Source organism: Pseudochaenichthys georgianus, chromosome 5 (assembly GCF_902827115.2).
Source record: "Pseudochaenichthys georgianus chromosome 5, fPseGeo1.2, whole genome shotgun sequence".
NCBI classification, from domain to species: domain Eukaryota; kingdom Metazoa; phylum Chordata; class Actinopteri; order Perciformes; family Channichthyidae; genus Pseudochaenichthys; species Pseudochaenichthys georgianus.
Window position 1 is genome coordinate 45,274,292 of NC_047507.1, and position 12,902 is coordinate 45,287,193.

General features: G+C 41.0%; 1 protein-coding gene across 1 annotated transcript in view; it reads left to right on the forward strand.

Moving 5' to 3' along the window:
- The window catches only part of LOC117446707 (receptor-type tyrosine-protein phosphatase gamma-like), a 673,776-nt gene that overhangs the window by 468,965 nt on the left and 191,909 nt on the right, over positions 1-12,902 (forward strand). The window contains 1 exon segment of the mRNA XM_034083054.1: positions 4,262-4,328. Coding sequence (XP_033938945.1) covers positions 4,262-4,328 — 67 coding nt within the window.

Below are 12,902 nucleotides of genomic sequence, written 5' to 3' on the forward strand. Positions count from 1 at the left end.
TATTTGGTTCTGTTCTACAGACCTTTGTGAAGCAGCTTTTTCTGACATGAATGAAATCTAAATACAGAACAAGACTGATGAACATGTAAATTACTCTATTAGAGTGAACCTAAGTGGGTCCACTCCAGCAGACCCCTCTATGGTGGACTCCATGCAGCACCATTCATCTCACTGACTGTAAAAAAGAGTGAATGCTCTTATTTTACACACATGTGCCATAAGCATACTTGCAAGGTGGTGATTAAGGCGATGTACTTACTATGACGGCCATATTAATATGTGAGAAATTGTCGTTTTCTTGGACCTTGATGTGAAGTTAAGATTTTAGATAAGCTTTAGGTATTGCAATTTCACACGTGTACAAAAGTAGCTTAATTCAACTGATGAGTGCTATGTGAATAAATGTAAGCGATGTGATGCAAGTAGCTCTTGGCCACTTTCATTGTTTCAAAGTAGCTCTCAGGTGGAGAAAGGTTGGAGACCCCTGCTCTACATGCTCCCTCTTGGCAAAATCATTCGTCGCCAAAACCTTCAATTTCACTGCGACGCCGATGACATCCAACTTTATATCTCAACAAAAACCATCACCCCCACAACACACTCCACTCTCACCAACTGTCTCTCAGAGATAAAAGCATGGATACAAACAAACTATCTCCAACTGAACAGAACACATCAGACATCATCATCATCATCGGCCCCCCATCCCGTATCAAAGCCATCCAGAACTTCAACTCCACCATTGACAGCCACACTCTATCCCCCCCCCCTCACATCCGCAACCTCGGAGTCATCTTCGACAGTCAGCTCAAATTCAACCACCACATCAATCACATCACCAGGACGCCTTTTTCCACCTCAAAAACATTGCCCGTCTCCGCCCATCACTCTCCTCCTCTGCTGCTGAAACCTGATTCATGCATTCATCACTCGACTACTGCAATAGCATCCTCTACGGCACATGTGTCAAACTCAAGACCCGGGGGCAGAATCAGGCCCTTGGTGGATTTAATTTCGTCCCGCAGGATCCTTTCTAATTACTATTCGATCTGGCCCGCCGGTATATTGCACGCACACCTTCACTCCATCCTGAGGGTTTCCCCCGCTCAGAGCCTGAGCCAAGTATCTGGCTTGAACTAGCATCACAGAGCAGCACACTGAGTTTAAATGGATGTTTCCTTCTGCACTTTTTCTCTCACGACAACAGAGCATGTTTGCTTTTTTATTTGAGGGTAATAGTTTTTTTGAAGCTGTTGTTGGCCTGTGGAAAAATGTAATCGTAAGAAAAGCTGCAGATAGAGCCATAAGAAATTAATGCAACTGCTTATTTAACGTTTAATGTTGTTTTTATTGGCAATAATTTAAGCTTTGTTAGTTCTAGGTTTAATATGTGCAATAAGTTCATTTCAATACGTTTTGCAATAAACATTGAACCAGTCCGGCCCTCGACTAGTACCGATTTTTTTATTTTGGCCCACTGTGTATTTGAGTTTGACACCCCTGCTCTACGGCATACCATCCAACCTCCTCAATAAACTCCAACATATCCAGAACTCTGCTGCCCGCCTCCTCACCCACACCCGCCCCCGAGACCACATCACCCCGTCCTCCAGAACCTCCACTGGCTCCCCGTCCGTCAAAGAATCGACTTCAAAGTCCTCCTGATTACTCACAAAGCCCTCAACAATCAGGCCCCCCCTACCTCACAGACCTTTTGCACCACCACACCCCTTCCCCTACCTCACAGACCTGCTGCACCACCACACCCCTTCCCCCTACCTCACAGACCTGCTTCACCACCACACCCCTTCCCCATGCCTCACAGACCTTTTGCACCACCACACCCCTTCCCCTACCTCACAGACCTGCTGCACCACCACACCCCTTCCCCCTACCTCACAGACCTGCTTCACCACCACACCCCTTCCCCCTGCCTCACAGACCTGCTGCACCACCACACCCCTTCCCCCTACCTCACAGACCTGCTGCACCACCACACCCCTTCCCCCTACCTCACAGACCTGCTGCACCACCACACCCCTTCCCCCTACCTCACAGACCTGCTGCACCACCACACCCCTTCCCCTACCTCACCGACCTGCTGCACCACCACACCCCTTCCCGCAGTTGTTGTTGTTGTTGTAGTATAGCTCATTATGCTACACAAGCAATTCATGACAAAACAGAGGCAAACAAGGTAGTTATCTATCCATACTTCTTCTCCTCTTCATATAATATTGTTCATAAGAGTGATTTTCTGCAATTTTAACAGCATGCAATTCGACGTCCTACCCTGCTCTACAAGGAGACACTTCAAGGATTATTTATTCTCATTATGCACAGGGTTGCAAAATGAGAAGTTTGTGTAGAGTAGCTCATTATGCTACACAAGCAATTCATGACAAAACAGAGGCAAACAAAGGTAGCAGTGCCTCCCTGTCGTGCACTTCTTTTCAATTTGCATCAGAAGGAATGTAAACAGCAACAACAACACCAATTGTTTCTGAACTCACATTGCTGGGTATTATGTTAATCATCTTATCTGTCTAAAACCGATCATCAACCGGAAGCTTGCTGGGTAGTGGTCCATCTCAGAATAATATACAGTATATGATGTGTTTTATAATGATTGATCATTAAAGTGTTCTCAAAGCTAGTTTGAATGTGGATTTACTCCAGGTGGAACTAAAGTCTGATGTAACACTTGATTATATTTCACATCTGTGAAGTAACTAAATTAAATACTTGTAGTGGAGTAAAAGTACACCATTTACCTCTGAATTGTAGTGGAGTAGAAGGTAGCATTACATGTAAATACTCAAGTAAAGTACAATTCTCTCAAAATGTGACTTTAGTAAATGTACTTAGTGACTTCACACCACTGGCAGTTCGTCAGGCTGACTTGAACTACACATGTTGTTTTAGAGTGACTTTAAGCAAACAGCACATGTGTCATTCGGAGCTGCCATACGTGGTGTTTCCACGACCCTGGTACTCTGTGCCATTGAGCATTGTTTTTATGATGTGGTTTTATTGATGTGCAGCCTCTCTACGATAACAATGAGGTACTAATGAAGACAATGAAAAGCATGTGTTACCATGACACCCTACACTGTGTTCAGATGCCTTGTTGATGGCTGTTGTGTGTTCCTCTTAATTACACTGTTGTCATCTCTCAGACTTCTCTGTGATTTCTACCTCTGCCTTTTCAATTGTATCCCTTTTTCTTTTCTTCTGATAAGCACAGATGTAGGGTAGAACATGTTTGAACTAATCATGAAGGGCAAAACAATGTTTGTTTAAAAGCAAATGTTCAGCAAGCGATGCCCAGTCCCAAATGGACATAATGCAGACACTAGTGCAAATATATTAGTGCATTAAGCAGGAGAGGATACGATATTAAAGTAGGTCATATTAACAAACACATTGATACAAAAATAAATGATGGTAAATGATACAATTATTTCTTGAAATTGACCAGCTCACATTTCAGAGGAAGACACAAAGAGGCTGGAAAAACACCCACATGTATCTGATTTAAAATGTACCGATCATATACAGTAAGCAGTGTGAGTATCCTTTAATGCAGCTCCTTCCCTTCACCTCCACCTCCCTGTGTGAGTGCGGGGTTTCCACACTGACTTTGATCAAAAGCAAGTTCCGGTAAGGCTGCAGCCAGAGGATGGTCTGCGTGTATTCCCGTCTGCATCAAAGACGCAGACTCATTGTTCCCTCTAAAGTAGGGCTGAGTGTAATGAGGAGGCAACGTTCACATTCAGTGTGTTGCCGGGAGCATATAAGGATGTATCCACCATGTTGAAAATGTTAAAAAAATAAATAAAATATGTTTAAAACATAAAGATAAAAAGGTTTTAAAAAGTTATTGTTTAATGTTTTAAGGAGTTGGTGCAGTCAGTGAGTCAGCACGAGAGATTCAAACACAGAGACGAGAGGAGAGAAACAGTCGGTCATTTCAAGTGGCGGAAGGTAGACGGCGAAAACAGAGCCTTTAATGACATGTTCTCTTACCGGACCTCTTTGAAATGCAATTGAGTACCCCTGCATTATAGCAACAATAATAATAATAATAATAATAACAATAGCAATAATAATTGGGAGGGGACGGGGGGGGCGCGGCTGTTCTTATGTTCTCTGAGGGAGGCTCACCTTCCCACACTTTGAAAACCCCTGCTTTAATGTATACAGTGATGGTTCCTGTGAATAATATTGTTATGTGACAATGTCTGTCTGTGTTCCTCAGGTGGGAGGGAAGGACAACCCCGCTGTGGACCCCATCATCCACGGCCTGAAGGGAGTGGTGCATCATGGTAGGAGAGGCTGTAGTGGGGATGTTCTGAATGTGCTTGCTGGATATCCAGTGAAATGTAATAATTAATCATTAATAATAATAATAATTCCTTGCATTTATTATAGCGCTTTTCCGGTGCTCAAAGCGCTTTACAGATACACATTTGTGTGTGCATTGAAAAACACAGGTGTGAATTATTTTGCGGATCATGAAATACAAGTGTGAATCCTTCTGTGCATGTGTGTATTATGAGACTGTTCTGAGCCCATACCTGAATGCATGTATTAGTTTGTTGAGTGTAATATTAACCACCACACAGCTACTTTATAAACACACAAAACAAGATGTTTGTGAATTTGTTTCCAACTTCCTGTGAACAAGCTAACTTGCTATCTGTGCTATTGAAAAACACAGGGACGTCTAGTGGACTCTTTTTGCATATCATACGTTCTTTCTCTTAAATGGCTCTCTGCAGAAAAGATGCAAAGTCGGACCTTAGCGTTATAAATATCTGATGTATAATATTTGGTCAAACGTGAACTGCAGGGCTCTTGCTTTGCTTGTACTCTGTATCCATACTCTTCTGCATCATTCAGTGCCTCACAGGCCTGGAGAACATTCACACCATACATTTGGATTCGTGGGATAATTCTGTGTTTTAATTCCTCGCATAACAAATTATAATAATTGATATGCTGCTTTGTTAGCACTGTATGCCCTCATCCAAAAACAGTTGTCTCCTGCATGCAGCGGGGGTTACAAATGCTACATGCTTTTAATAGAGGCGAAGTCCCTCCCTTTCCGGTGGAACACATGGGACCTTATTTCCGAAAAATTATGTATTGAAGTCAATGGAGAGAGAAAATGTATCTTTCGATCCCGTTTGAATTGTGCCATGAATTACACACATGATGTTTGTCAATCTTAAAAAATAATTTCCATGTCAAAAAAGTCACAGTTTGTCGTAAAACTGTTGAAATATAAGACTATGAAAAATACACAACTAGAAAGACTACAAATCCCAGAGTCGCGTAAGTGATGTCATAACTGATGTCACAATTGTTTTCCTCCACCAAATAAGAGATAGCTAAGATAAGATAACTTTTTTTTTTTTTACTTTTTTTTATTGAGTCAGGCACAATGAGTTTACATTTATACAGTCAATATTTTTATTTATTTTTCCCCTTTCCCTCCCTCCCGGTCCTAGCTAGTAAAATAAATAACTAACTAAATAAATAAGATAGATACCTGTATAGGTAAAAGTAAAGTAATATAGAAGATAATATTAAAAGAAAATGTATAGATAAGGGAATAAAGAATAGTAACAGTAATACTTGTACCCATATACTCATATGTATACCCACATGTTCACATGCACATACATACACGTACTTACCTACATACATACATGTATACAAAGACAGAACAAATAAATAAAAATAAATAAAATAAAAAAAATTAATATAAAAAGAGACACAAGGAAAAAAAAAAAAAACATACATTTGTAGTTCCCCCTCTTTCTCCTTAATGTAGTGTCTTAAGTTCAGCTATGTAGGCTATCATATAGCCCCAGACAGATTCAAATAGTTTTGAGGAGCCCCTCAGGTTATATTTAATCTTCTCCAAGTTCAGGTACAACATTAGATCTTTAAGCCATTGAGATGCTTTAGGTGGTATAGAAGATTTCCATTCTAGGAGTATTCTTCTTCGTGCTAAAAGAGATGCAAAGGCTATACTGTCCTTAGTTTTCCTCTTCAACATTCGGTGGCCAGGTATTACTCCAAAAATGGCAGTTTCTGCACACGGTGTCAATACCACGTCCAAGGCCTCAGTAAGGTGATTGAAAATGCTTGTCCAGTATCCTTGTAGGCGAGGACAAGACCAAAACATATGAGTCATGTTTGCTGGTGACATGTGGCATCTGTTACAGGTGTCCGTAACATTTGGATATATTTTGGAGAGTTTAGAGTTGGTGTAATAGATACGGTGGACAACTTTTAGTTGTATAAGATTGAGCCTGGCACAGGACGTACTATTGTTCACTCTCGCTAATGCGCCATCTCAGACCTCATCATCTATGGCTTGGACTAGTTCCTCTTCCCAATGTTGTTTGATTTTACCAAGCGATGTTTCTGTGAGGTGGGAGACGGAATTGTAAATTCTTGAAATCAGACCTTTTTTGATTGTTAAAGTGTCCAGAATTGAGTCAATTATTGAATCCGGAGGGATATTGGGGAATGAAGGGTTGTTTAGTTTAACCCAGTTTCGGACCTGGAAGTAGCGAAATAGATGAGTGCTTGGAAGGCAAGATTTGTCAGAGAGTCGGCTAAAGCTCCCGAAAACATTGTTAATGTAAAGGTCCCTTACTCTTATAAGACCTACTCTCTGCCACATAGAGAAGGCCCCATCAGTGTAAGGGGGGAGAAAGAGATGGTTGTTGCGAATGGGACTATGTATAGAGGAACCACAGAGTCCATGAGCCTTTCTGAATTGGGACCAAATTCTTAGGGTGGAAACAACAATCGGGTTATTCGAATATTGATTTGGCCGGCTGGGTAATTTAGATGTGAGCAAAGCCAAGAGTGAGGTATTAGGACAGGATTTGGCTTCAAGCTCACACCAACTCAATGTTGGTTCCTTAGTCCATAGAATTATTTTGTGGATATTGGCTGCCCAATAGTAGTGTCTTATATTTGGAAGTGCTAATCCTCCTGTAGATCTATGCCTTTGTAAAAGCTCTTTCCTAATTCTAGGTGTCTTCCCTTGCCATAATAAAGAGGAGATTAGTTTGTCTATTTTACGAAAAAGTGATTTTGGTAGGAAGACTGGCAGACATTGAAAGAGGTACAGAAAGCGAGGGAGGACGTTCATTTTGATACAGTTTACCCTCCCAGCAATAGTTAAATGTAAATTATTCCACCTTTCCAAATCATATTTGAGCTTGTCAATTAGTGGTGGGAAGTTATCTTTGTAAAGGTCTGAGAGTTTTCCACTTATATTCACGCCTAAATACTTAAAATTACTCCTAGACATCTTGAAGGTGAAGAGTCTATCGGGGATCTGAAGGGCCAGGTCATTTACGGGGAAACACTCACTCTTGGAAAAGTTTAGCTTGTACCCTGACAAGGTTCCGAATCGGGTTAACAGATCTATTATCTGAGGAATGGTAGATATAGGGTTAGAAATGAACAATAGTAAATCGTCAGCGTATAACGAGAGTATGTGTTCAGAGCCATATCTGGTAATTCCTTGTGTAAAGCTGGACGATTTAAGCGCAATTGATAGTGGTTCGATTGCCATAGCGAATAGTAACGGGCTTAGAGGGCAACCCTGGCGAGTACCTCTACCTAGTGTAAAATATTGAGAACTTATCCCGTTAGTACTCACTGAAGCCTTGGGTGAAGAGTATAACAATGCTATCCATGAGACAAATTTGGATCCAAGGCTGAACCTCTTAAGGACCTCAAATAGAAAGCCCCACTCCACCCTGTCAAACGCTTTCTCTGCATCCAATGAGACCACCACCTCTGGTGTCTCCTTGGATGCAGGAGAGAGGAGGATGTTGAGAAGGTGACGGATGTTGGAGAAGGAGTATCGGCCTTTCATAAACCCAGTTTGGTCTAATGATATGATGTTTGGCGTGACTGATTCAAGGCGTATGACTAGTATTTTAGCCAGGATCTTATAGTCCACATTCAGAAGGGAGATGGGGCGATAGGAGCTACATTCAAAATTATCCTTGCCTGGTTTTAATAATACAATTACTACTGCCTCAGTCAGAGTTTGTGGCAACTTTCCACGGTCCAGAGAGTCTTCAAACATTCTCAAAAGAAGGGGGGTCAATTTATCAATACATTTTTATAAAACTCAATTGGATAACCGTCTGGGCCCGGGGCTTTGCCACTCTGGATCAACCTGATCGAGTCAGCTATTTCACTAGGCTTTAGAGGTTGATCCAACTCACCCTCCTGAGCTGGTGTTATGGACGGAAATTCCAGATCATCCAAGAATTTAGTTCTGTCCGCATTTTCGACAGGGGCTTGTGAGGCGTATAGTCCGGAGTAAAAGGTTTTAAAGGTGTCGTTGATAACAGATGGGATTGTTGTGAGTTCACGAGTAGGGGTCCGTATTTGTTTAATTTGTTGAGAAACCGACTGGCTCTTAATTTGGTGTGCTAGGAGGCGACCCGCCTTCTCCCCATGTTCATACTGAAATCCACGCGATCTTAAGAGCAATTTCTCAGTCTCTTGCGTTGAAAGTAAATTGTAGTCCATCTGAAGATTTTGCCTTTCTTTATCTAGTTCAGGGGATGGACATGTTGAGAGTTGGCTATCTAGTTTAGCTATACTGCCTAAAAGTTCTAACTGTTTTTGCTTTTTCATTTTGTTTTGCCTTGCAGAGTAAGATATAATCTCTCCTCGGATCACAGCTTTTAACGTCTCCCACAAAAGAGATGGTGATATCCCATCAGACATATTGGTTATAAGGAAATCATCAATAGCTTTAGAGATTGTTTCACAGAATCGATCATCGTTTAATAGTGTACAATTCAGTCGCCAGGGGGGACGTGTCTTTTGTAACAGTGTGAATGAGAGGTCAAGTAACAATGGGGCGTGGTCGGATATCACTATGGGTGAGTATTCTATGTTTTTTACAGCGGGAAGAAAATAGTTATCGATAAAAAAATAATCGATTCTCGAGAATGTTTTGTGAACCAAGGAGTAGAAAGAAAACTGTTTCGCTTTGGGGTGGAGAGAACGCCATCGGTCCACACAGCCTGTTTGACTCATAAATAGTGAGATGTCTTTAGCCATTTTAGAGGGGGAGTCCCGTTTTGGGCTAGATTTGTCTAAAAGCGGGTCCATTGTACAGTTGAGATCACCGCCCAAAATCAAATGGCGGGAGCTTAGGTCTGGTAATAATGATATCACTTTTCCCATGAATGCTTCATCATCCCAGTTGGGCGCATATAGATTGGCGAGAACAACATTGACATTATTGAGGGAACCAGAAACTATCACAAAGCGGCCTTGAGGATCCGCTATAACCTCAGTCGGGCTGAACTGTATTTTTTTTTAGACATGCTTCACCATTTCCTGTTAAATTAACCATCATCAAAATATGAGCCTGAAGTACATGAAGAGGTAGTATGCAGCCTATTTAATGGAAAGCAGGAGAAACGAACAACAAAAATACAAAAAAATAAAATAAACATATAGTAGGACCTAACACCCAAATTCTCCCCAAAAAAAGAAATGCTCTCAAAAAGGAGAGCCAAACACACATTCCCTTTCCTAAGCTTGTTCCTAAAACGAGAACGAGCAGCAGGACTCCAAAAAAAATATGTCACTTCAGATAAGATAACTTTAACAAGATGCCTGTGTGCTTGGTACCAGGTTGTTATCATACCAGCAATGGGTCTTGCTCGTTCTTTCGCTTCCCGTCTGATGAAAGGACCAGGAGTGGCTGGATCAAGTTAGCTACCTAGCTAGTAGCAAGCACGTTCGTTAGCATTACAGCCTTGTCATTTTTATTAGCCTTAACATGAAGTAACATCAAGTAACCCAAAATGTTAAACAGTAAGAGTAGTAGTCATATTTCGTGAACCCTGTGAAGAGTACTGTCCCACCGGTGTGATCATTCTATAATACACCATTTAAGCCAGGGGGAGAAATGCTAACGCTACATTAGCATCGGGGATCTTTTCTACTTCATGCTATCTGCACAAATGGTTAAGATTGAACATTAAAAACATCAGGCAGTTCAGAGAGAATCAAAGGCAGGCGGGCAGCTTTGCATGACATTCTTCTGGACGTGTTTCATTGTGGTGAAAGTGAGGGTGAGTCGATCCCTTTTTCGGCGAGCCGGCCACCTTCTTTCACATTCGGCAATGTATATAATATAGGCAAATGTCCTCTCCATTTTATCCTTCACCACCTGTTGGTTATTGTTCTTATGTACCTCGGACAGTAGTGCCAGCCTCTCTTCCTCTAGGCTCTGTTTGGTTTGTCCTGTTGGATAGTCTGGATAGTAGTTTACCTCCGCTCTTTTAGGTTTCTTCACTTGATTTGGAGATTTGCGTTGATCATCCTGTTGACGCTTTAAATAATTGACAGTCAGCTCTGAAAATCCAATGTTACGCAGCTTAGTGCGGTAGTTTCCCATTTTGAATTAACTGAAGAGGGTACCATTACTTTGAAAGTCACTATTGGCACGCTGGAGTTGGATCTCGACATCATAGACAAACTCCGGCACAGGAGAGGCGTTTGGCCATGGCTCACTTCTGAGGGATGATGTTAACAGCCATGAAAATCAAGGTTCTTGTATTGCAGTCTAAAGTCTCCAAACACCTCACATTGTCTCTTAATCTCACTTTGAAGTTCCTCAACAGAGCTTGGTATTCCCAAAGGCAGGGTTACTTTTGCAGAGTCATTTTCTCCTATGATGATGCAAAGCACTGCAGAAGTGGCCATACTTGCCAACAGGTTACTCTAAAGAAAAGACAGAAGAAGATATTTATTTTAAACAGTAGGTAATACAATTCGAGGCAGATCCAGTCATCATCAGTAGAGGTATCATAGGCATTGAAAGCACTGGGTTAGTGTGATGGAAGTATTCTTTAAACTGTAGTAACATAGTTAAATATGTGTTGTGTAAATATTTACATTTGAATGACTCTTGCACGTGTGTAGTTATAAAGCCATAACCCATTTTTGGTAGTTCAATTACATTTTTGGTAGTTCAATTAAACTGCAGACTGATTTGAATTGTCGGCACAGTTTCAAATGTATATTGAAAATGTTACAAAATGCAACTTGACTTGATTAACTAGCATGCATAGATTTAGTTAGGGTACGCCAGTATCCGTGTAGAGTTGTGTTTTATTATTTCTGTTAAAACCCCATATGTTTTTAATTTATATTCTGTGTCTTATTTTACCCACATTCCCCTGAACACATTCAGTCAAAGTCAAATACAAATTAAAGGATAATTAACTGACATGTGTATGCATGGGCGTAGGAAGCATCCTGAATGTGGGGGGGACATTTTTAACGGGGGGTGTAGTGGTCCCCCCCACGAAAAAAATAAATAGATTTCCTGTATTCTGGTGCATTTTAACAGGTGGTTTGATACTTTTATGTCGCTATACTAGCATGAGGAAAATGATGGGTACATTTTGTAATTTCATCCAGTAGTAAAGAAAGGAAACATATTTGATTATTAATTCAGAGCCGTCTTTGAATTAATAAAAAGCAGTTTAAATGCCCATTTTGTACACATTTATAAAGAACAATACATATTTGTGACCCGCTCTATCGAAATCAGTCGGAAGTCGCAACGGCTCATTTAAAAATAAACGTGGATTTACGTAAAAAAAATATATGACACTTTTATTTCCAAAATCACACGATAAATACATTTTTGAAGCTTGTAAAGGGACGAAGACAGGCACCTCTTACTCGCAATCTGCTCTTCCTTAGCGCTGCCCCCCCTCCCTCCGGCTGAAATTATGAATGAAAGAGTATAGTAATCATAGATAACACGGCAGGGTCCGTTACAGTTTGTTTTCATCTGATTTCAATTAAACAAAGTCTTGGCTTTCAGAATATCAAACTTGTTTCGGCAAATTCAGATGATAAATACAACTTTGAAGCTTGTAACGGCATAATTACAAGCGGAGAACGGAGTAACTTAACGTCACAGCAGGCATAATAACAGCCGGGGTTTCTCGTGAGTGTTTTCCCCGGGAAACAAACAATACACACAAACGCAAAATTACACAAACGTATACACACACACTCGCGCTTCCCCTCCAAACAAAAATATCTTCCCTCCGTAGTATTTTGATCATTTGCTCCACTAATAATCAATCAGATCGATGGATTCCAGAGAAGAGAACACTTTGAAGGCCTTTTTCTCAAAATGATGACTGACAGTCATTATATAATGTGACATATTTTGCTTAATATTTGGAGTACAAAAACAATCCTGATATCATTAGAAAGCTAGGAATCTCCTCTTTCCAACAGTGTATACAACTCAAAATGTGTCTTCGGGTCAATGCGACTGATTTTGATAGAGCAGGTCATATTTGTGAGTGCATTGAGAGATATTGTTGTGGAAAGTCATTTATATATAAATCGCAAAATACATTTGTGAATCAGGGTGTCCGTGGGGTCTTAAAAAGTATTAAAAGTTGATAAATCAATTTAGCGAAAATTAAGGCTATTAAAAAGTATTAAACGGCATTTTCCAAGGTATTAAGAAGGTCCACAGCAACGACAACATGAAACACCCTTTAATTTACTGAAACAACATGTCGGGAAACCCCCTCAAGGCGGCCCCATGCATAGCGTGCCATAAAATGCTGCTTCTTATTTTAAGTTTTGTTGCCTTGCTCCGCTCTGTGGGGGGGTTTATCTGCTGGTGGACTACTTGAGAGATATACAGCAGGAGAACACGCCGTCCACAGCGGAGAATAAACAGAAGGGCAACCATGCTCCGGGGTCTTCTTCGCTGCTTTTGGTGTATGTTGTGGCGGCAGCAGCGCCACTTACAGGCCTGGCATATGTACTACAGCGTTTCCAGCATT